This window comes from Platichthys flesus, chromosome 21 (assembly GCF_949316205.1).
Source record: "Platichthys flesus chromosome 21, fPlaFle2.1, whole genome shotgun sequence".
Classification (NCBI taxonomy): Eukaryota; Metazoa; Chordata; class Actinopteri; order Pleuronectiformes; family Pleuronectidae; genus Platichthys; species Platichthys flesus.
In genome coordinates this window covers 10,557,234-10,583,671 of record NC_084965.1, presented here as the reverse complement: position 1 = coordinate 10,583,671, position 26,438 = coordinate 10,557,234, and the positions used below count along the sequence as shown (strand labels likewise).

The 26,438-nt window shown below is 43.0% G+C and overlaps 1 protein-coding gene across 1 annotated transcript in view; it reads right to left on the bottom strand.

Annotated features, from left to right (window-relative positions):
* Positions 1-26,438, bottom strand: part of cntnap2a (contactin associated protein 2a) — a 305,794-nt gene that overhangs the window by 79,282 nt on the left and 200,074 nt on the right. The window contains exons 12-15 of the mRNA XM_062379226.1: positions 21,789-21,895; positions 19,567-19,686; positions 18,516-18,631; positions 17,423-17,507 (exon numbers count right to left, since the gene is read on the bottom strand). Of these exons, the coding sequence (XP_062235210.1) occupies positions 17,423-17,507; positions 18,516-18,631; positions 19,567-19,686; positions 21,789-21,895 (428 nt within the window). The remainder of the gene's footprint in view (positions 1-17,422; positions 17,508-18,515; positions 18,632-19,566; positions 19,687-21,788; positions 21,896-26,438) is intronic.

Here is a 26,438-nt window from a genome sequence, read left to right as displayed (position 1 = left end):
GAGTCAGTTAGTACAGTTACTTTGCTGCTGGATAGGAAGCTGTCAATCAAACTGTCCCATTGTTGCAGAGAATACAGTAGATTTCTTTCACAAATTGTATACTTCTGAACTTTTTAATCATTTGACTTTGGTTTGGTGGTTGATGACACATAATTCTGGGCTTCTGACCAACTCAGAACACAAGTATTTGTTACTGCTGCACATGTCGTTTACGGCGGAAGACCGTGAATGGAGTGAATCTGCATGCAGAGCACTTTTTTAGAGCGATGGAGTGCATCTGCTTGAAAGGCAGGTTGAGATCCGAGAATCCTTGTAGGGTGTTAGACATATAAATTGCCTTTTACGGTGCAACATAAATCAGAGAGGACGATGCATGCACAGCCTCTCTATTCCCCCACTCAACCTTTCTTCTCAGATATTCCGAAAACAAATGCATCAGCCCTTCAGCGCTGCCGTTCCCTCTCTTCCCTCTGTGGTGGTGTGATGCTGTGTGTGTGTGTGTGTGTGTGTGTGTGTGTGTGTCTCCCTGTGTTTCCTTCTGACAAAAGCTGCTCTCGACAAGCCGAGCCTGCCCCACTCTCAACACCCGTCTTATCTGTTAACATTGTGCTCCATCACGCTGTGGTTCACTGGAAGCCCCGCCCATCACCAGCACAGTCCCCCACTCTCATCCTCACATCCACCCTCGGAGCTGCTTGTCTGACCCGGCTCCATCCTTCCCTCCCAGCTCCTGCTCACCTTCCCCTCCTCAACGCGCACACTCATTTCACTCGGCCCGCGTGCCGCCCTCCCTCGGACCCACCCGTCTGCGCTCCATTTCCTCCTCCTCCCTCTCGTTCCCTCCAGCTCCCTCCCTCCGTCCCCCTTTCTGTCTTCCAAGTGTTTATCTCGCCTCCTGCGTTCCGGTCCTCCAGGCAGGCAGGGAGACAGAGAGCGCTCTCCCCCGGGTCAGTTACCCTTGTCACAGGGACAAACTGCCCACCGCTGCTTGCCTACACAGCTGGAAAATTAAGGACTTGTGGGGGCGAGAAAGTTCTGAGTGACTATGTGCAGGCGTGTGTTTGTGTGTGTGTGTGTGCGTGCGTGTGTGTGTGTGTGTGTTTGTAAGAGACAGAGAGAGAGAGGTAGCAATGGATTAGTCTGTGTGTGGGAAAGAAAGAGGTACAGACATATTGGTTTATGTGTGCGTGAGAGTATTAAGAGTCTATTCAGTTTTCCTATTGTGCGGATGTGTGTGTATGTATGTGTATGAGTGTGTGTGTGTGTGTGTGTGTGTGTGTGTGTGTGCGTGTGTATGTGTGTGTCTGTGAGAGAGATCAGGTTAAACAGTCTTGTTTAGAGAGGAAACATGCTGCAGATGGTTGTGGGTGTCCAGCTGTTATTCCATCTAATGGGTTAATGAGTATCACAGCATCCATCCAACTCACTATCCCCCCTCTCTTTGTGTCTCCATCCCTCCATCGCTCTCCCACATTAGACTGCTGGCGCACAACTAGCGAATAGTGAACAGCACATAAAAAAAAAATGCCTTTCCATTTTTTTTCCCATCCAGGAATTATTAACGATGCCAAACATGAATCGCTGTTTGTGCTCTATGGAGGTATAAACTACAAAGCTAATGCCCAGGTTGTGTTATTTTTTAGGTAAATTACTGCTACCTGGAATTAGAGAAATACACTTAACACAGTCAAGAATATTTTTTTCTCAGGGGCTGTTTGACAGAATGACTTCTGTCTGAATAAAAGTTCAGCTGAAAAAATACCAAAAATTTCGCAAAAACACCAGCTTCAGAATAATCAAACATGAGGTGAATTGTGAAAGAGGTTAGAGTAAAATTTGAACATTCAATAAATGAACACTAACAAACTCAAATGGTAAGTGGGCTACATAAGTATGAACAACCAAATAAAATCCTACACAAAGCATACAAACACAAACCGTACGACTGGAGCTTGCATGGCTTCAAAGAAGAAGCTTTAACGCTTTAATGACTAGCCTGCATTTGGGTCTTTACACGCAGGTCCAGTTCAAATGCATATGCCAGACTGGGACTTAAATTAGAAGATAAACTATATAGCACACGGTAGATTGAATACCTTGGCCAAGGCCCCACAGTCCACTCAAATTCAATCATGCTGCACCAAATTGAACAAACTCGTAAATATCAAGATCCATGAATGATTCCCTGGGAAAGGGACGAAAATTTCTAAATTGCCAGATCTCGCAACATTAAAGAAAGTAATAAATTCCTGGATCATTACAATCGGCGCTACAACATGGCCTGTGTCCCTTCCTTCCACCAAGTTCTGTGTTGAAATCAAGTTAGTAGTTTTTGCTTTATTCTGCTGACCAATAAACCCATCAACCAACCAGCCATTCGAGCCAACCAGGCGAACAACCAAACAATCAACCAGCCCAACTTCTGACTTACCATTAAAAAAGACATCTGAAACCTCCTGTTCAAATTCCCCCCAAAAATGTTGGCTTTCATATTAACTTTAAAGAACAAATCTAACGTGTGGAAGGAAAAAACAACAAAGACAAGACACTTAGATATTTAGAAAATGAAAAAAGTATACCACATATTACTTTTTCTACCGTATTTCTTCAACAAAAAACTGCTCGATGTATCTTTAAGACAAGAATGACAATTGTCAGCACAGTGGTGACTTTTCCCAAGAAGGAATAAGTGCACCTTTCTTTTCCTGCGCAGCTGAATCATCTTCGCTGTGATTCATCTTCCTTTTCTACCCCAGTAGCACACCCATGAGCCCAGTTCCAGCAGTGCCAGCCTGCACCTGGCCACAGCAAGCACTTCAACGCTGTGTCTGCAGGAGCTCAGACAACACACGGTGAGGAGAGAGGAACAGGACGGCTGGACTTGATCAGGAGAAATGGGTTGACATTTGGACCCGTGCCCTTCCAGTATAATGCTGCTGAGAGTAAAGGGTAGTGCGTGGAACTGTCGGGGAGTGAACCCCCACATATATGAGTTCTGTCCTAGGTTCCTTTAATGGGGAGTATTTAATATCTAGTTATGGTCTGTAAAATAGTTCCCTCTAATTGTTGCCCTCTCTCTCTCAATGTATAAGATTAATAAAAGGAGCCTCCATCTAACACTCGGATTTTAGGAATATGTCAAGTGGATCATTACGCCGTCGTTTGTTTGTACCCTGGAGGACGCTACATGCACAAGGCTGTGTGTACAAACAACAATACACAAACACACGCAAGCAATCTGAGCTGAGTAATTACAATAGAATGTCACAGGGAACATCAATATTCGAATAAGATAAACAACATGAATATTCATGACTTTGTTTATTATCGCCGTGTGAGAGACAAGACAAAACCCGCTGCACGGAGATGTGACACACAATGAAAAGCACAACAACACACCGCGGAACAGACAGGCGCGCACACACCCTGACATTCTCTGGCATCGATATAAACACAAAGATATTAATATGCTGTTATTCAGACATTAGGTTCAGAAGAGAAAAGTAACATGCTCACACACACACACACACACAAACAAACATGCTATGGAATGCTGTCAAACCGTTGCACAACACATTCAACACACACCACTTCCAGCAGACAGGTACACGCTGATGTTAACTGTAAAAGATTCATTTCACCCTGACCACCAGAAACTCCCTCATTGTTACACAGGTTGCTATAAAAAGTCGCACATCTTCCCCAACTTTGCCTCTGTGACCTCCGGTTAGTTCGAGAACCCCTCAAGGTCGAGTTGGATAATCAACTTTCCTCTCTGTTGCTTCATTAGCACCGCTGAGTGATACTTCCTCTGTTTTTCTCCTGTTGTTTTTCCAATTGGTCTAATCTCTCTGTGCCCCAATATCCCGCTGTAATCCGAGAGCTGCTTTAAAACTGCCTCCAGTGAACAGTGCACACAGACACACACACACACACACAAACACACACACACACTCACAGACACTAATAAACTGTGCACTTACTGATGCTGACACTCTGCTGCATGCATAAACACTAATGACGCTCTGGAAATACTTCATTGCTCATCACAAATATGAAGGTGTGTGTGTGTGTGTGTGTGTGTGTGTGTGTGTGTGACGGAGGGACAGGTATAAGGAAAGAGACGGAGCTATTAGTATGGATATGCAAATGCAGGGATGCATGCGTACATAATGATGCAGGATCCTATTGCCTGTGTGATCTGTCACTGAAACCTCTGCGTCTGATGATCAGTTTGCGGTCGTACGCCACGGCTCGCCTTACACCCGGTGTCGCGGGCAACCTTGGGGAGGACAATTGAAAAGGCGAAGATGGCTCTGGAAGACTTCATAATTGAGATCAACCCCCCCGCTCGTCACAAATGAGAAGACAATGTTATAATTACTCCTCAAGCGGGTTGTTTCTATTTTTCCATTTGCTTTTCATCTTTCTGCCAGTCGGTGGCCATATGGTGCATTGTTTATGTGTGTGTGCGCTTGTTTGGGTGCGTTGGATTTGTGTGTGTGTGTTGGCGGGCAAGTACAGCTCAGAAAATCCCATTAAGGAGGATATGTATTGGTTTGCAGTGTTATTCAAGGCTTTCTGGGACATTAGCACCGACGTATCTTTCAATGTCAGAGCAAGCGGCAGAAAACAAACTAATCTGCTTCTCCTTCTCCTCTCCCTTCTCCCTGTTTTACTTATTTTCATCCCCCTCTGTCACTCTGCATCAATCTTTGTCTCACACCGCCCCTTTCTCTCCATTTACTCCCTCTCCTCATCGCCGCGCTCCAACATTTCCCTCCTTTCGGTGCGTCCCTCCCTCCTCATCGGCCCATGAAAGTCTACACCGATAAGCAGTGTGGGCTGTTTTTTAGGAATCGCACACAGGTTGAAATTGTGCCGGAGTTATGCTGTCAACCTGTAAACAAAAGAAAAAGACGTTTCCTCCGATATCTTATGTGCTCAAGAGCAGCGAGACGTCAAATCCCGACAGGACGCAGACAAATACACGAAAAGAGCGCACAAACATATCTCAGTTACACAGAGCATGAAGGCCAATTATATAATGTGTAAACTAAATGCCAGGCGCTTGCTTTGTTCAATGTTCTCAGTAAAACACACAGATATACTCACTGAAAACAACAGCAAACACTCTGGCTGTTCTAACAGGTTCACCCTTGTCGTTCCTCCCCCCCCATAGAAACCTGTCTAGATGACAGGTTTAGAATGTTGATTATGATTCCAACCTGAAAACATGCAATGATAGTGCCAATATACAAAAAAAAAAACATCACCCGCAGAACAAATGGCGTGTAATCAAATGAACACAATTGTTATTGACACTGTGCGATCAAAAGAACAGCAGGAGAGAAGAGAAGGGAAAAGGCAGTTAGAAGAAAATGTCGGTGCTCAGGTTCAAAGTGTTGCTGATCATTCCAGCTGACAGAGTTCAACAGATCCAGACTCATCTGTCTGACGCGGGTTTGTCTCCTTAAGGCTCAAGCTGTGTGTTGACGAGTTGCTGTGATGGTGTGAGGATCTTAAGGTTTTCGCACCAGGTTCCAGTGACACAGATTCATCGTCTCACTACTGGGATTCAGAATTCTCTCACATGTGCCTTCTCATAACATTATAGCATTAAGTCAGCAGGTCCCATAGACTGTATTTAAAGATGGACGACAAGACTGTGTCCAAAAGTGAAGCCAAATCATCTTGACCCCCTCCTGGTGGCTGGCCGCTGTACCTCCTCCATGTCAGTGGATGGGACATGGACCAAACCCAAAAGTAAAAATACACATCAAATAACTATTTCTCAAGGATGGATTCTGTCATTTTAGATAGTTCTTATCACACTGATGTTTATCCAGCTATTCCTTTTTTTGCCAAGTTGGATTTTAAATAGCTATTTGATGCTATAAAACTAAGTTGAAACATCATGACTGAGAACAGAGACTGACTCGCGATTGGCTGTGTGCGTGTATGGGCGGGACCTCGATCACGACTGCCCAGACTGGCTCCAAATGACATCGATCTTTATAAACGGTCGAAGGAAAAGCCAAAATGATCATCTACGCAGCTATGAAGGATAACAGCTGAATCACAAATTGGGTATATTCTGAAAAATCATTTTAATGGATTTCTGCATTTTCCCGCAAATATCTATTCATCCATAAAAATTGTACATCTTTGCTTAATTTGAAAATGAAGGTAGTGGGGGATGCAAGATTTAATTTTAAAACAAAGCACGTGTGGATGGACAAACTGCACTATTCTCATTATCAGAGAGTTGATGGGATTTCATCGCTTTCAGCTTTGGCTAAAAGGTCATGTTCGTGGTGAGAGAACTTAACACTATGTAAAATCACAGAGGAGAGGCGCATGACCTTGTGTATAATTTATTCATTTAATTGTTAAGTACAGCTAGAACCTGATTTTTTTAAGACTCTGTGTATTCCTTTTAGCAACTCGCTGAACCCTCGGGGCCGCGAAAATGAGAATTTCCCAAAGGAGATCAATAAGCTATCACGTTCGCTTCACCATCACCCAGTATGCTTCCATCAGAAATCTCTCCCACTTCAATGCTACCGTGCAGAGATCTCTCTCTCTCCGGAGATTCATCTTAATGCTGCCGTCTCATAACGCTCCTCGCCCATTAATATTAGGGGCATGAACATCCATAGGGGATACCCTTGCAGGAATATTAACCACACACACATACACACACTCAGAAACACACAGAAAACACACTCACAGCCATGCACACACATTCCTTTTCAGATACAACAACAGTGAAGGGAGTGCATATATTAATATCCTCCATATATTTTGGGGGATCAGCTAGAGTGCCAGACACACACAAATTGAAGTTGATTGGCATTTCTTACTCAAAGACGGGAAGACAGAGCAATATTACATATAAGTTACAATTTGTTGGAAGCCCTCTGTGCATTAATGTGTGTGTGTGTGTGTTTGTGTGTGTGTGTGTGAGATGCCTTTGTATATAGAGCCTTGGGCCCACCCTTCAGCAGTGAACATTTCAGAGAGGGGATGAGATAAAAAAAAAAAAAAGAAGAATAAATAAATATATGGGAGATGGAGTTGAAAATAGATAACAGTGAGGGAGGAAAAGAGGGGAGATGCACAAATAAAAGCATGGGGGAAAAAAAACTTAACTGAAAAATAATACAAAATAAAGATAAGGCTTCCTTTGTGAGGCTGTTTGTGTCACTGCGAGGAGAGGATGTTGCATTGTGTGCTGGCTCATGATGCTCTGCCTGTGTGTGTTTGCTTAATACTAATGTGTGCGGCTTTGAATAACATGTGGGTGCCTGCGAGTTCAGAGACGTGATGGGCAGGACCCACTTTGTCGCTCTCCCTGCCAAGATCCTCATTCCTCTCCTCTTTTTTATAGCTGCAGATTTGTGCGCCTAACACTCGACTGCAATGCAAAGAGAAGAGAACACACCGCCGTCCCTACTATAACTCTGGACTGGCTCTTCTTCAGTCCCGGAAGACAATTAACAAGTTTAATGTCTGGTGTTGAACGCCAGTGCACGCAATGGCTGTAACAAAACCATTAGCAAATTGTTCACAATTGGATGTGCTGAGTGCTGCCTTTTGTGTATGGATAATAGACTCCCTTGCAGGCTCTTTACATTGACTGATGTCTAATTTCCCCCTGAAAAGAGCAAAGGCAGGAGACAGTCGGCGTGCTCTGTGTGAACCTGCTCCGAAACAAGAGCCAGTTATCTGGGGGGGGGGATGATGCACCATTATAAGTAGATAGTGGAAGAGTTTTATTATTCCAAGAATTCCCAATGACAAAAAACTAAAAGCTCACAATGAAGTTGAGTCTCTGAAGGTCAAAACCATAATTAATTAATTCAGCTCCAGTATTAATTATGTCCCCCCGCCTTTTATTGAATTATGGATTAAAACATGATAGTTAATTAAAGACTAATATAAAGAGTACTAAAAATTAGCAAAGGTTGCTTTTGCAAACAGTCACTGCTCCCACTCATCATGCGTCAGAGCAATTTATAGCCCACTTACATTCACGTTCACTGTTTAGACACATGGCACAGGGACCAGCTGTTAAAGACCCTGCTAATCTGTTAATGATGCATATAAACGTTTTCAGGATGTATGTTTAAAGCCAATAAAAACAGCACTGAGTCATTTCTTATTTGTGCTAATTTTTCCATTTGTAAATCTATATATCCGTCTTTTCCTTAAAAGGGCAGAATCTTTACCTCAACCAAGAGAGAGATTATGTTTTCCCCCCTGCCCATTGGCTCGTCACACAGAAAACTACTTAGAAGATTCCCATGAAATTTTGTGGAAGGATGTGTGGTACGTGTCAGGAAGAGACCATTTCATTTTTCCGAGGATTCGGACAAAGTGGCGGCTCCAGACTTTCACTACATTGCAATTCGTTATTTTGATATTTTCCCAGGGAATAACCCATGGGTCATGATAAATAAATGAGTTTGTTGCATTCTGATTGAATTTAAGGGGAAAGTTTGGCCTGGGCGGACGATTAAGTGCCAATATATTTTGATTGTAAGCAGAATTAGGCGAAAAAACACTGAACCGATTGCCATGAAACTTGCTGGAACGAGGGGAAATGGGCCAAGAAAGTACAGATACCATTTTGGCACAGATCTGGACAAAAAGGAGACTCCAGAATTTTGTATTCAATTAATTTAATATTGCGAGAGGGAGTGTTTTTTTTAACAATTTATACATTTTGACGAAAAAAATCTGACGTATTTAATGGAATATTATCTATGTGTGCAATTTGGTGCAGTTTGATTGAACTCAAGGGGACAGTTCTGCTTTGGCGGAGGGATGCGCTCTACTGGTGTAATCCAATTTTATTGACAGTGTTTGACTAGTAGTTCCAGTCATGTGCACCTGCTTACGTAGAATAGGTCAAACCTTGTCAATCAATGAGCCTCCACCCCAAGGAGGTGTTGTCAAGCATGTCTTGTTATCCTTCTGCATTATGAATGAATACATACAGTCCACATGTGGACTTCAGAAGACGACCGTTAGCTTCGTGCGCAAACCTTTTTACCTGGAGCAAGAAAAGAATATAACGCATGGCCTCGGGCACCTCACACCATTTGATCTGTAGCCGTGTCCTGAAAAAGAGGACTCATTTCTGGTGCCAGCAGCTGCGGCGGACACATACGACAGACTTCGCTCAAGCTAAAAATACGAGAACGTGTAAACTGCTTGTAAGGAAAGCGCAACACCTTCCCCCAGAGCAATTTGTATTATCCACGTATGACTGGAAAACGGATTCCATCCAGGTTTGTTCGGCTGTGGAAACTCTGTTTTTTGAAGGAATTACAGTTAATATTCTAGTCTGAACTATGTGTTCTCGCTCATTTTTAAGATTTTTAGAAGAGTTCCTCGACCCTGCTCTCACAGGGGGAGGGGTCCATGAAAGGGACATAAGGGCAGAGGATGTTCCATCTTGTTAAAGCTCTATGAGACAAATTGTGATTTGGCGAATATGGGCTATAAAAACAAAAAATTGATTTATTGATTGATATTAATCATTAACACTTTTTTCCTCTGATGGGGTAAATTCCATGATTGTTGATTTTTGTCTTTGTGTTAAAACAGAGTTTGTGATGTTTGTTCTAGGGGGGATTATTTAACATGCTAGGGAGCGCTACAGCCTATGGGCAGCAGGTATGGACAGCTCAAACACATACACAGACACACACACACACACACACACACATTGCACAACAAATACAAACACTGCTACAGAGAGGTGCTACAACCGATACAGATACACACATCCAAAGTTTCACCAGCGGTTGGTGATGTATCTACAAACAGTTCCACCAGGCACATATTATGAATCTATACACACCAACACCAGACTAATTACACTCCCATTTACAATCCCCCCAAAAAACGGAGAGTGACTTTCATAAGTTCGTGAAACTATGAGAGAAGAAGAAGTTCAGGGGAAAGGAAAACCGAGAAAATAAGAGAGAGAGAGAGAGAGAGAGAGAGAGAGAGAGGGAAAAGAGAGATGCTGGCCTGGCAAACAGCTTATTACTCCAACTTAATGTACTGTAAAGTGTTATACTGTTTTACTTTGACACCTGTGCCTGTGTAGCTATAAGCAGTGAGTGTGGCTCTCAGGTAGGCAGAGGCGGGCCGGGATAAGACACACGACTCTGTCAACACAACATATGACAGCATTATCCCAGGCAATGACGCATTACCGAGGCAACAGCGAACAGAGAGCACACATTATGGGATGTAAATGATGTGGGCTCCGCGGTGACGGATCGCACTTTGTTGACCGGTTTCTCTCACTAAACACCACTTTGTCACAAAAAGAGAGGCTCGCTCGCTTGTCCACAATCACACACACACACACAGGTTTGAAAATCTAACACACACACCCAACGACACACACATACACTCCTGCTGTTTCCTATTAGCAAACCTTCTCCCACCACCACCTCGTCTGCGTTCAAGTGCCCTCTCTTCTAACCTATATGTGAGCGACAGGAGAAACGTCTCAGGCCAATTCCATCAGTTAATTTCCTATCGCTATATAAAGCCCAACTTAATGCGTCAGCCACGAGCGCCTCTTATCAAGCGAGCGGGCGCCCCATCGCCCCCCCTGGGGTCGGAGGGCCAAAACGCCGCCTGCAACCTTGAGGAGGAGACAGATTCTCATCACTGCATTTAAAGCAGGGAAAGATAGAGAGGATAATTTAACGTTAATTAGCATCTTGTCTACAGGGGGTAAAGAGAGGAGAGGTGGAAAAAAAAAAGAAGAAGAGAGAGTCAGACGCTGGGTTGATGGGGAGAGCGAGAGAGATGCCCCGAGGCCTCTGGTGATGGTTCTCCTTTCCCTTGTACTTCGATATATTAGCCCTTGTTCTCTCCCGGCCCCTGACTTGCTTCTTGCCTGGAGCGCTTTCACAATTTAATGACACTGTAACCAGAACGTTAGTCGGGTAATGAAAGACGTGGCACAATCGGGCAGCGTGCGAGTACAATAGGCTAAAATAAAAAGAACACATGACATAAACTAATAATTACATAATCCCCAATATAGTTAAAAACCAATGACCAGGCCCAGAATAAACATTTATATATTTTTTTCCTTTGCATCAGCAGTAAAACCAGCAAAAATCTAAAAACTAAGAAAGAGGTGTGAGTTGACTTTAAAGGCAAACTGCAGAGGAGCGAGCACAACTTATAGAAGACTGGTTAAGGGCCTTATTTTTCAAAATAAAACATAATTAACAGACTTTTGCAGTTCGGATGTCATCTATACTCGTACGCATTTCACAGCATTGCACCATCATCGGTACCTGTTGTTTTTGCGCACACACGCAGCAACACACACATATACACACACACGCACACACACACACACACATCCGAACACACACACAGAGAAAAAGCAATCATCTGCTGCTGCTATATCTGTACAGTCTAATGATGAACATCAAAAACCAAAAACGAGGAAAAAAAACAAACAAGTTGTTAACTGGTGGCTCTGAATAAAGTCATTAGGGTGCAATTCAAGAGCTGTGACCATGTGCGTGTGTGTGTGTGTGTATGTGTGGAATATCACTGTGGCTTCTGAGGCAATAATTGAGACCAGAAGTGCCCAAGGAGAGGACGGCAACAACGCCTAGCATACACACAGCCACATTATCCTGAGCTGCACTCGTCTCATATCTATGGACACCCAAGGTTTCTCTCCTCTCCTCCTTCTCTCGTAACCTTTTTGTTACATCAAAGACCAATTTTATAACCCGTGTTTCTGCACATGTCGGTTGTTAAGGGTCAGAGACTTTAACGCCGGACTTCATACAGCCATTTGAAGAACATGCTGGTGGTCAGGTAGCGTGTAACATTCAATATGTCCCACAGTGAAGAATATATTAAGAGAACACGCACTACAAATCTTAGTCCAGCGCACAACTCCCCTGAGGCCCATTCAGCTCTCATGGATATACGTTTCTAAAATGTGTTTTATTCATCAAGACCCTTGAATTATTCCCAGGGAGATCTGTGAATATGACAAAAAAACTCTCTCTTGCAATGTAATCCATTGATTATCTATCCTGTTATATCAGTTGCAAACAAGCAACAAATAAAGTGACTAGTGAAAGCGCAACAATTTTCGCAATAAAAGGTTTCATCCAATGCAAAACAACGACAATATATAGCAATACAATTATTTTTTATTGTGTCAGCACAGTGACAAAGTATGACTCACAAATGATCTACACCAGATTTGTTCTAGTGTCCTTCTGTGCATAAAGAGTATAAAACCAAAACCTTCACAAAGGAGAAAACGTGTGCTTTAACTAAAATAAAATAACAATGTGACATTTATTGCAATAATTATTGAATTCACTCATATAAAAAAATACATATATTGATAAAATGCATTAGATGCATATTTTATCCTTTTCTTTTGCCATGACCTTCAAATTATGCTTTATCATTACAGCTGCTATTATTTTCTTTTAATGTTTGATTTGTAGTTCTTTTATTTGACCTCTTTGTAAGGACTGTTTTGAAAGGTGCTTCATAAAATATATATGTATTATTGTCATTATTATAATTAGCAGTAGTATTTATATAGCCCGACCATGTATTTAACAACAACAAATATATTACATGTTATTAGCAGTACAAACTCATTAATATGATGCTGAGGAAAACTGATTAAATCATATTACAACTTGTGCTCCAAGTGTTGTTCTCAGCTCTATGGTAAGCCATTTAATCACTTGCCACACGTCCCTTCTTTTACACTGAGCGCAGTCTGTGTTGACCGCTCTGTGTAACAGCAAAACAGGATTTCCAATTGCTTTTTCTCTCCCCTTCTTTCTTTCCCTCCAGTCCGTGAATCTATTTCTCCTCCGATCATCCAACGCTCCCATCGAGCTGCTTATCACCTACTCACAACTCGTCTTCAGCGACCTGTAACATTTTAACAGCCAATAAAAAATGCTAACGTAACAAAATCCTACAATGTCCTGAAATAATGGCACTTCAAAGCATTTTTACAAGTAACCCAATAACTTTGTACAGGACGGGACAGAGAGTGGCTCTGACAATCGCAACTTTGTGAAATCACCCCAGATTAATTGGTTGGGTGGTTTTGCTGACAGCGGGGGGAAATCTCTCCTTCACAGAGGAGGTGGACGTGTCGCGGTTTCTGCGATCTCATTTTTGAGGCCGGTCGGGTTATTATCTGAAAACATTAACATCTTTCTATAATTGAATTTTGCTGCCAGTCTTGCTACATCCTCTGTGAATGAAACAAGTTTGACTGCTTGATTAAACAACTAAATGACACACCATTATATTATTCAGACAAAAAATTGTCAGAGTCGGCAATGTAATAATCATCCAATGTGTGAAAGTGTTATGCTTAACTCGGTCACTGATAAAGTTATAATTGGAGGCAGTGACAGAGGAAGTGACGTCATTCTGTTGTTATGTCATTATTGACACGTTTTACGTTACATTTGCAAAACTTTTTAAAGATGAATATTTACAAAAGGCACAGGCTGACTTTGGGAGCAATTTGCCCAAATCATCCTCGTACGTGCAGAGAACCTGTGTTGCCCCGTTCATCAGGCACTTACAGTAAGTCTTACCGAGGCACAGCTCACTGGAACTAATGAGCTCATTTATCTGATAGAAACATTTCTCTCTTCATTAACCAGGGTGCTTTAAATGATTCTATCATTGCTTCAGGCAAGTCATGACAAATAAAGAGAGAAACAAAGGGTTTCCATATGTTGACAAAATCTCTGGGTTGCAAAGGTGTGTGCATGTGCATATAGATCATTTACGTATTATACAATTTGTAGTTCTGTTTTCTGTCCAATGGCAAGGGTAGTGCCAATGCACACGTGAACAACACACAGCCTAAATAATGCTTGTTTTTCCTGTCCTATCCAGAAATGGCATTTAGATCTTGACACATGATCTACATATACTATACTTTATTTAACGTCATTAATCAGGGAGCATAGCAATTCCAGCATGGCTCCTGGAGGGATATTGCAGAGACGTTTAGTGAAGACAAGGCACTCTATGGAAAAACCTCTGGGAATGGTTTATTAAGGCAAAGAAGTGCACACGAGCCCGAAGCGGTGCTCCTGGAGGAAACAAGCCGGTCCTACAACTTTTTGTTACCTCTCTTTCTTGCATTTTCCTGATGGTGTAGTTGTGTTCTTCTGATGCAACAGCATCCGTCCTTTAGGAGGAGACTGCAGTGCATCAACGCACATCTAGCAAGTGACATCACAGTTGCCTCGTGCAGTGACCAATCTGTCAAATATAACAAGCTTTGTCCAGGAGGTGGATGAGCATGTTACATGTTTGACCTTCATGGAAAACAGCAGGAAGCTAACTAAAATATACTGGTTGTGAACTTTTGAACATTTGCTGCATCAACATTGTTGTGTGGCAACAGGAATTCTTGAATTTGTTGTTTATACTGATTTCTCATTACGGGTCACGGCTCTTAAAGACTCTGTACCAAGCAGAGGAGTTGTTCAGACCTATACTGGAGCCTTTAAAACTGTTAGGATGGGAAACCATCAACTTCTCTGCAGGTAGGTTAAGGTCAAGCACAGAATTCTTGAGTAAACAGGGCTCAGCCAGACAGATGGGACTCAGGTTCAGGAAACTGAAGGACAGAGTCAAAATGTTTCTTCATTTTCCGTTTGAATTTGTAGACCTTTGAAGGCATCCGTCCACTGGTGACATGCAGCACCAAGCCCGCATCGATGAACGAATATAAACATGGACGGCAGATTCCCTCAAAAAGAACCCAAATTATCTCAATAGACCCCTGGTAGCTACCTACAGTATAGGTCAAAAACTCCACCTCCTCCATGTTAGCAAATTGGACATAGGTCAAAGTGCACACAATCCCCCCCCCAAAAAAAACAAATTGGGTATTTTGTATATGTAGTCTTTGGTTTGCATTTGCATGAGGACCTGTTTGTTCAACCACTGCTTGTTTACAGCTTGTTCACGTTGTAAGGAATGCTAATCAAAGCTGTGGCTCCGACACATTGGATATAGGGTTCAACAGTCACTGACAGACAGGTGCAGAGACAAAGAGTGGAGAAAAAAAAGATTTAAAAAGGAAAGAAGAAAATAAGTTGAGGTGAAATTGGAGACCTGAAATGATAAAGGAGAGAAGTACAAAGTGAGAACAGGGTGGGGAGGTAAGTGTGGATTAAGTGCAGGGAAAAGATGGGTCAAATTGATACATTTGGATGCAGAAGATGAAGGAGGAAGAGGGGAGATGGAAGAGGGGTTGGGGGGTACATTGGACCGTGTGTCTATCTAAGTTGTGTCTCTGTATTTGTAATGCTGCATGCATCGTTTCAATCCAGCGAATGAGGACATTCGACAGGGGGACAAACTGTCTCTGTGAGGTGTAATACAAAGGGCAGAAGACGTGGAACAGGTGAGGGAGGGGTCAGACAATTAGGACAATTACGGCTCATATTTCAAATTAAGGGTGTCACTGGTGGCAGAATATAATTCCCATTTAACAATTGGTTTATTTTCTAAATGCCATCTCTGGTGTAATAGATGAGATCAAGATGCAAGTGTACATCTTTATAGGAGTGTGTGTGTGTGTGTGTGTGTGTGTGTGTGGTACGCAGTAAAAATGCTGTTGACAGTGTAACTTGATGAAAGCTGACAGCTAATTTATGAAGCATATTTTGGGGTAAATGATTTTTCCCGGGCCTACATTCTCACTCATCTTAGACTGGTAATTGGGTTTCCCTAACTTACAACACACTGAATCAAGAGTAAACTTCAGTGGTTAATGAAGGACTGATGGACTGACTGAATGTGTGTGTGTGCGTGGTTGGTGGGTGGGCGGATGATCTCGGATGCAAGAGTTCACGCAACATCGTCTCAGTGTGAAAAAATTGCAAATTAATAGAGTGTCTGGGTGTGTGTAGATGACATCTCTCAGAGCAGTGGAGGTTAATTGTAAAGTTTTGGTCTGCTGCACTAATACCCTACTATTACTAACCACCTATTGCTTTACTCCTTCTATGTCAATCATGGAGCATGGACACACAAATAATACAACACAAATACACACGCACACACACACACACACACACACACCGACATACACAGTATATGTTATATATACATTTAACAAACCTGCAATTTTAGATACCTCCCTCATCGCCTGTCCATCGTCTCTCTCTCTCCCTCTTTCACTCTCATTGCCAGGGGTGACTTGTCTTTATGAAGCGCGATTGTTTTTTGTGTGCATGTGTGTATGCAAGTATGTGTATGAAGTATGTGTATTAGACTAAATACCAGGCATTGACACAGACTGAGCAAAACAAGAGTAAAACGCTGCTGCCTTTGTCTCTTCTGTCTCCAGCAGCGTGCAGCTGCACAGCTGCACGCTCTCCTCCCTGCTCCTCTGTACGTCAACACAACAACACAAAACCCCTGTTCAAACTCTACTCTACCAACCAGAACACCAAAATCAAACATATCGGATCCAGGGCAAACCACATGACACAACTATTTTGAAAGACACCAAACTGACACTCAACCCGAGGCTTGCTCAGGTACATTATCTTATATTTTAGTGCAAATGAGTGTAATCCAAGTTTATCTACTGAGAAAGATCCCATCCATGATGCCACTGATTTCCAATGGTCTGTTTAAGTACTACCATTAGTATTCCAGTGCTGCGTTGGGGCAGGTCGGAGGCGAGAGCAACACATAAGTGAGAAATTCAAAGAAAACTATTTAAAAATGTTAATGAATGTGTGATGGATAAATGTATTTGCTACTTTGGATTTTGTTTTGCTGTAGACACATCCAGGGCAAGTTTCCCAAGGAGACGATAATGTCTATCTCATGTCTCATCCTATTTCAACACTGAAACCATCTCCGTCCACACACGCATTGAAACCTCATGTCGGTAGTAAGACAAACTAACACATCTGAAAACACCCATCACATGACCGTTCACGTAACCTCAAAACAAATTGATTGGTTGTTGTTTCCATTCCATTGTTGATCATCATTTCAAAATAATCTCCATTTAAACCAGTACATACTTTTTTTCAAACTAAAACAGAAGCAGCAGTTTCCCAACTTCTTGGTTTCAGGCTGGAAAGTGAGGATGTGGCGTGTTGTGTGATGAGTTGTGTGATGACGAGCCACAAGAGAAGCTTCAGTGTTTGCTGGATTAAGAGCTGGCCATGGCCCCGTCGTATGATTCACATCATTTGTAATGCCTCATTAATTCAGATTTTTTCTTTTAACTCGTGTCCTCCCTCTGTCATATATCCCCAGACAAAAGAGCAGATGGGAACAAACCATCTGAAATAGAGACATCATCCCCGGCTTTTACCTGGCGTGTTGAGCAGTCTGGACTTCTGACAGCTGTAGACGATCTGCTGCTCACAGTATTCTGCGCTGTTGGTGATGGCGGTCAACTGTAAACACAAGGCACGCGTATTCTTTTATCTCGTTCAACCAGACCGGTCAATTTCATGAAAAGCACAAATTATCGAGCCTTCAAAATGAAACAAGAAGTGCACAGGGACGTTGTTATGATTTTCGAGAAGCTGAAAATGGAACGAGCGATCCATACGAGTTAGGAGGAAACGTGATTACAGGACGGATCAGCCGCACAGGCCGTGTCATCTCGTGTGACTCAGTCGTCGTGTACACCCTGCAGGTGGGAGCCGCTGTCACTCCTCACCGGAGGGCTGAATGCCGCAAAGCTCGCGCGCAGTTTGCTTTTGACGGAGAGAGTGACAGCTGCAATCTATAGCCACTCGCCACAAAGATTAGAGATTTGACTCCTGAGCAGACTCGGGTAGTTGGAGTCGTACGTTGCAGAGCCGGGGCAGCGCGTGGAGGCCCGAGGTGATACACTGGTTATTATGTTGGATTATTATTAAGTGTTAGAAAAGAATTAAGACTGGATGAGTAGAGGGGCTGCAGCCTGAGAATGGATTGCACTTTTTCTCCTCACAGTCATAAGCTGGTGAGAATAAGACGCTGCTCTTGGTGTAGATTTGTCAAACCTGTGACAGCAGACATATTGGTTTGTAGCCTAAATGTTACAGTGGTCACAGCCTGCATGAAAGGTTATGTTTTTTTATCCGACGGTCAGCAGGACTACTCAAAAACTACGGATACGATTCTCCTGATAATTTGTGGAGGGGCGTTAAACCCAAGGAAGAACTCAATACATTTAGAGCTGGATTCAGAGATTCGGGTGGATCCAGGATCTTGTTATTTTGTTAGGTCGAGATGGACTTGGGAAAAATTACTCACTTCCCTCTCATTGACAATAGGTGCAGTTAGGAGGGATTCTTATATCAACAATAACTAGCAATATTTTCAGAATATGATGTTGTCTAATTTTTTTTTAGCATTTATTGGGGGGTTAGAAAACTCTAACCAAAACCAAATCAAGGGGGCAGTTTTCTTACCTGGTCCATAGAGGCGCTGTAGTTGACCTGCAGGACCGTGCGTCTCTCTCTACTCGAGCCGGTCACTGTAGTTTTGGGTGGCAGGTTGTTCATCACTGTCGTCCATACTTTGTCCTCTTTACACAAAAACACACGTACACAAGTGTTGCAACGTGGTAAAAACAACAACTCTTCAAATGCAAGAAACAAACCTGCTGCACATCACTTGTTTGATTCATTAAACACATTTGCAATACCAGTAGAAACAGCTCTAACTTTTACTACTGAATTTTTCATATTAACGATTTCAATTTCTTAGAAACATTTTGAAAATCCAAAATAACTCAAATGAAGATATATCTACACACGTGCCATGCAGTTGCCATGGCAGTAACGTTTGTTCTGTGTTCTCCAGGGTTCAACAGACTCTTGTGCACTGTTTGGTATAAGCCAGTCACTCAGACATCTCCCTGTTCATTCCCACTGTCAGTCGGGGGATGTGAGGTGTGTGTGTGTGTGTGTGTGTGTGTCTTTGAGTGAGTGTGCAATCCAGTGTGACCAAGGGGCTAGCCGGCGGACGGCAGTGACATTTCATTAAAAGTCTCGCCTTTGCTGTGTCTGCGTGCTCTTCTGTTTCAGACAAACTACTTATTCAACCGTGTGTGTATGCGTGTGTGTGTGTGTGTGTGTGTGTGTGTGTGTTTGTGTGTGTGTGTGTGTGTTTGTGTGTGTGTGTATGTGTGTGAGAGAGTCTGTGTGACAGAAGTGTCACTCAGGCCATTGGAGCACTCTCAGGTTTACATAACAAGTCTGTTTCATATGTGTTTGTGGTGTTTGTGTGTGTGTGTTTGTGTGTGTGTCTTCTTCTTCAGAGTTAAATGTCAGCTGGGACAGCGTTGCCATGGAAACCCCAGGTATTGCAGGTTAAGAATGTGCAGCGCTGCAGAGTTTTCTCCTCTCACAGGTCACTGGGTCTGGACTGAGTCGGGTAGTGTGAACACACTGCTTGTGCGCGCACACACGCACACACACACACCAAGAACAATAATTACAGGCACTCTGACACACAAACCTGTCATGTTGCAGGTGACTTTAAAGGGGCCAAGGGGTCCGCTGCCGTCAGGGTCGATCCAGTAGGTGTCAGCGGACCTGCCCAAATGCTTATAGGCCTCACACGAGGGCTCATAGATGGCTGGGGGAGGTTAAGAGGAGAAGAGAGGGGGAAAAAAGGTTTTAGAAAAACTCAAAAGTAGTAGGTGCTGGATGGATAATGGGGAGAAAGACTTTAAGTATATTTACTGAAGTTGTAATGCTAAATAACACATAACAATGACAAAGATCTCATCGCTAATGATAATGATTTCAAAGCACTGTGGTAAATGTGGTTTGTTGTGGTCTGAGGGTGGCGGCGCTTCTGTCGTGATTTAACCAACAGTTGAGGAGGAAGAGTTGATCCTGTAGTGAGCATGAAAGAGATTTGCAAGATATCCTTGTTATTTTCTGAGAGTGGGGCTTGTTGTGGGTTTGGGATTTCTAGTGTCAGGTTACAAAATACCGAACAAGTCCTGGGATGGACTTATATCATATGCTACCCACAGTGACAATGTTAAGACAATATAGATGAATCACTGCCCCGAGAAAGCTGGCATCCGCTTCTCTACATTTCCAATGTCGGTATTTCACATCTACATTGTTTTACTTGCTAAATGGAGCATTGATTAATGATATTGTAGAATTTAATGATGGATCTCAAACGGCACATGAATGTCTGCAGATGCTCTTTTGTTCCCTCCTCCAGAAGGGAGCTTTATGTGGTTGCCAGTCTCTATTCAGAGCCTGTCAAGAAGAAGTGTCTTATCCCACACTCTCCAGCAATCTATCTGACAACATATTGATGTTGTGTTTGTGTTGATTTACACAGAAACAGACAACAGAGTTGGGGGGGGGGGGGGGGGGGGGGACCTTCAGATTGACGGATGCAAGAGTGAAACTTTCTTGATTGAGGCAAAGCTGTTTGAAAGAGTTGGCTTTGAGGCAAATCAGAGGTTTCTTCTTATTGGCTTTTTATTACTTTTACAGTTTTTTTCTTATGTCTAATATTTCTGTCGGCTTGGACCCTCGTCTACGGTCATGAGTTAGACAGTGGAAAAGAAAAATGGAATCACGGATACAAGTGAGGAGCTTGGACTGCCGGAGGGAGCTCGGAGTACAGAGCTGCTGCTGCTTCGCATCTACTGAAGCCTTTTAAGGTGGCCTGGGCATCTTATTGGGGTGAATAGGCTTTTTATAACATAGTCATACATCTGTTCTGCCTCTTAGCTGGGACCCTCTCCCATGGAAATCAGCAGCTGGTAGTGGCTGAAAGAATGAGATCATGGATACAAGCAAGCGAACAGAAGGGTTTGGACCTGAAGTTCAAAGTAAAGCTGTTGCTCGTTCGCGTTGAGAGAAGCTAGTTAAGGTGGTTTGAGCATTTTATTAGAAAGCCTTTGGGCTAAGAAAAGGGAGGTCTGGATCACCCAGATTAGACTGCTGAAACCATGAACCAACCTTGGTTAAGTGGAAAAAGATGATAGACATGTATGGATATTTCTGCTGTCCTGTTTTATACCTTCAATCTCTATCATGACATTATTTGACCATTGCTATTAAAGTGGCTTGTTTCCAAAACTGTCCAAAACCTGCAGGCATCTGATATCTGATGACATACTACAAAAAAAAGTAGCAAATCTTCAAACTCAAGAATTTGTAGTCATCGGAAATGTGATACTCTTGCAGAATAAATGAACATTTATATAACAACGACCCACTATAGTAATAGTATCAACATGTAAAAGCGAACTCCGGCTATTTTTTGTTATAAATGTTAAAATAAAGTTTTGTGACTTATGAGTCATTCACATTCTTCTTCACACTAAATGTCCTCTCTCTCACCCTCTTTTATTTTATACATTTGTAGAACACGGACGAAGGGACCATTCTTAAGCCTTCAAAAAAAAAAATCCTTTCTGGCTTTGTTTCTCTCTCTCTCTGCCTGTGTTCTCTTGTTGTGTTATTGCTGGTGGGTTTTTCTTCTCCTCAAAGTACACAAGTCTGACCTCTGAACACTTCAAAAGTGCATCTGTCGCTCTGCTGAGAATTGTGGCTAAAATGACATGAAGGCGGACAAATGAAGGCAAGAGAAGAAAAAGACGAGGAACAGAACACAGTGGTAATAATGTGAGGGTAAGGGAGGGACACACAACCTCAAGAACACACACACACACATTCTCTCTCTCTCTCTCCTGTACTTACAAGTGTGACACGTGGCTCCGTTGTATCCCGTTCCATCGCAGGTACAACTGAAGCTGTCCCACGTCTGCTTACACCGGCCGCCGTGTTCACAGTGATTAGGCATACACCTGGACAGATGGAGAGAGAGATTCAAAGGATTTTGTGAACATGTGCCGGCCTTAAAAGGATGGAAAAAAAACACAAATTCTGCTCTACATCAAAGCCTGATTCAATACTGGTTATAATATCTCATGAAATGCCAGCTTAAATCCAATAGGCTTCACCTAATTGGACACACTCATAGAAATGAGTTGTCTAAATGTGACTCATTTGCTTTCCCGTCAAGATCCATGCATTATTCCTTAGATAAGTGATCACAATTTTCCTGAATCCAACAACTGATCCGGATCTGCATCAACATTTGATGGGCTCCTTCAGGACACATTTCACTGCCTTCAAGCAACTTTTGTGGATATCGGATTTAACCCACAATGAAGTGGACGGACTGTGGACTCCTGGAACACAGGCCGTCCACTTCATTGTGTGAAGGGTACAATGTTTTCATAGTGTAATGACTCTCTCACTCTGTGGTGCAGATTAAATCGGGAAATCGATCGGGTTCAAAGAATCAGACTAAAGGGGGTCACCTGCATCAGCATGTAAACGCATCTTAATTCCCGAGCATGGCTTAACCAACTGCAGGATTTAAAAGTCGTTATATTTATACTATCCAACAGTGAGGGCAAACACGTCAATTTATATAAGAATAGCAGTTAGACAGCCCCCCCACCAGCTCCACTTAGCTACAGCAACATGGAGCAGTCACGCAGATGGTTACCTAAAATAAATCTCTCTCTCTGTTTTGGCCTTTTGTTTAATTCTAAAACAACGATTTTCACACTCTTTCCTACTTTTAGATTTTTTTTTTTTTTTGTCTGGCTATTACAGTGTGGACAAGTAAAAACTGAGATGTGGTCGCTTGAATCCAGTATTTGACTGTCAAGAAATTACTGGTCATTTCAACCAGCAGGAAGCAGTTAGGACCTTGCAGTAAATCTGTATTATATTTATTGAACAATGCCTCCAACCTGTGCTTTTGTCTGTTATCACAACCTGTTGTCAGCTGCACTTGATTTGTGTATTGGTGATGGTCCGAGGAAGTGTAGTGTCAAATTTGGTGCAATTTGGAAAAGTGACTTGTTCAATATTCATAAAATCTGAATAAACAGCCGAACAGCTTCTCGTGTGCAGACTGAGTTGAGGATGTCTTCTTCCACGACCTCGAGTAAACTACAGCGCTGGCATCTAACTGTTCCTGATCATTAGAATTTCACCGTATCAGACTGACACAGGTCTGACACAGGTGGTGATCTCAGTCCTGGCGGCTGTGAAATTGTGTCGATTGCTCAACAGACCTCTGAAATACAGGTTTGAGGGCACTGCACTAGTTCTATCAAACTGGGCAGCAGCAGAGATGAGGATGAAAAAAAGATCCACATGTGGATTAACTTTCTGGCTCTAGTGCACAATGTTGGGTTTTCTTAGTCAAACTAGGAGGAACTTTATCGTCCCAATTCAGTATCTGCACTTCAGAAAGCACTTCAAATGAAAGAGTGCAGGGGCAAGTAAACAGTGTTATCTGCCTCAGTGTGAACACAGCATGAAGCACACTGTAGTTAAGACATCACCGCCTTTCTTGATGAAATTTGAATACCTATTGACATCCTGAGCAAATCAAAGTCCTGCGGTTTGATCTGCCTGCGGGCTTTAAGCAGGGACGCATCCCGAGGCATTGTGGTGTTGAAGCGAATGCACGCACACACATACACACACACACACACATACGCACAAACAAACACAGTAATGATAAGAGCAAAACCAGCTGGAAGAAAAACAAACACCGACTCGTGAGCTACAGGGGTCATTTAAAATGCTGAGTTTCTTCTTAAGTCATGCGGTGAGAGAGACGCTTCCTCTCCGGAGGGGGACATGATGATCAGTGTGTCACAGCCACGGCGACTTGGAAGCTGACACAACTATACGGGCTTCTCCGTGTGATACATGACGAGTTCACTGACAGTGAATCATCTTTAACTGGGAACATTGTTGGTTGGGATGCAGTTTCCTACTTTCAGAGTTAGACAGTGTGGGTGAAATACAGAGGCTCATGTTTTATGCACTGTGTTATATGTGTGCATACAAGTGAGAGCAGTAATGCATGTGTAGACTGAGGGAGATATTTGGAAATGGATCATCCAGCTCCTCTCTGAGGACACTGCATTCTTTAAGACGCTGTTGACTGATGCAGAGACATACAGGTTGGAAAATATCAAGGTTTTCCCGCGGACATGATCCGGCTGTATTCTCACATGGGCTCTGACATTATCCAGGGTTGTGACGGAGCGTCTGGCAGGAACTACTCTGCAGATTGTCTGGAGTAACTGACTCGTACATTTGTGTTTTCACATACGGCCCCCCCCCCCCCCCCCCCCGGAAAACTTTAGGAGGAGCTCAGTGCATGCCTGAGAGCAACGTTGCATTCATTGAACTGTAAGTGCCTAAAAGCGGTGGAGAGCAACATCCACTGTTTTAAATGATAATAATAAATCAATAAAGAGACATTAAAAAGCACACAAACCAAGTCGTTTAACTCTGTCATTTGTTTTACACAAAAAAATCGAATTATCTTGATTTCCTCGACAAGCCATTGCATGTACCGCAAATTAAAAACAAATCTGTAGCTTCAGCCGGCCATCAAGGGCAGGACAAAATTGTGTTTTGCTTTCATAATGAGTTCCAATCGACAAGCACGGAAAAAAGCACAAAAGGGTCATTATGCCCAGAAATCTGTGAGCAGTAAAGTTCATCGACAAAACCTGTGTGTTCTAGACTGTGTGTGTTAGGAAAAACAACTAAGTCGAATGGCGGCGGATGGAGAAGCTCTGGAGCGTGTGTCTGCTTTCATGTGCCGCTGCATGTGCCGTTGTGGTACCCTTAGAATAACGGTGACATTGTGCCGTGAATGAATTTGCATGCGCACAGTCTTGCCTCCTGTTTGTGTGAGGATGATATTGTGTGTGTGGACGCCTGTGTGTGTGTGTGTGTGTGTGCGTGTGTTTTGCTTCCAACGGCCTCGCAGCCCAAAGAGAATCCCACAGTAGAACGGCATTGATCAAAAAGAGGTCAGACAGGGCTATTGAGCTGCCTTCAAAGACATTCTGATTAGTTCGATGGTAACACTGCGCCCATTCATCTTCCATGGTGGAACAGGGCCCACCTAAAGGACTGCAGGGCTCACACACACACACACACAACATCTGAAGTAATGGCGCTTGGATAATAGCAGAGGTGAGAGCAGACAGTTGTGGACGACTCGCTACCTTCACGACGGGTCGTTCTGAAAATCTGACCAAAGGACCACTGCTGTTAGCAACTGTCAGCCGTGGAAATGCACCACACTCAGCCATAATAACAGTTTCTAAACTACAGTCGCACTTAAAGGTGACACACTTCTCCACCGCAGTGTGGTTGCAGTGGCCCTGCGGGGTAATTGCAGGATGGTCTCAGGCTTCGGTCTCAGCATCGGACCGACCTCATGGATCCCGACGTGCTGCTCTCTTTTCTGCCTCCAGGTGTCACAACGCTCCGCCCTTAATGCACACAGTCCGATTTCGGCTTTGAAGTGTTTCACTGAATTTCATGCTGGGGCTGCGTCGGACAAACACCTCTGATCTTTTACACACAGGGTTTCAGGCGTTTAAAAAGATGGTCAAAAGATCCATCGCTCATGGTAACCACAGCAGCTCTAGTCGTGGGAATATTAAACACGATATACGCTACAGTGAGGAAGACGAATGAGAACAATCTTTTTTAAATGTGATGTATCACACAGCTGCTGTGGTACACCTGCATTTATGTTGACTTTGTTAAACAATGCTCCAGTTGTGAAACATCCTATAGATAACACCAGAAACCAGTTTGCAGTTACTTCTGGTTAACTATAGCGAGATGGGACCAAATAATATTGGGTTTTATTTTCCCTCTCCGATGCCGAAAGAGAAAATCTGAGGGTTTAATGGCACCACGGCAGCAGCAGCAGCGGGGGAATGACATTTTGACATTTAAGCCACGATTAAATCACCAGACTATTACTTCCTCGTTCAGTAATCCAATAACTGAAAAAATAATAATTGGGCTAAAAATAATACTCTTAAATTGCAAAAGCAAATGGGTTTTCAAGGAAATGTAATGGCTGGAGGGATTATGTTCCAAACTGTCACACCAGACAAGGTTTGGAAGAATCATACATGTTTTGGTTGAGGTATCAAGGTTATAGGGGGAAAAAAAATGTTTGGTTAAATAAGCAACTATGTTTTTGCCTATTCAGAATGTCTGTGTAGATACAGGACATTGTTACAACACAGCTTGATAGGCTCAATTTACAGACCCACAACGACAGTAATCATGTCCGCACAGTTGTGACATCATCAGTGATCATAATCATGAGCAATGACATAAGGAAGATGTGGTATCATATTTAAAGTGTGGAAGTGTAGCCAGGGGTCTTCCTGTGTGCTCCCTCACTCAGCTAACGTCATTAAGTGGCGACCTGTCCGAGATGTGCCACACCTCTTGCTCATAGTCAGCTGGGATCGGCTCCAGCTCCCCCCC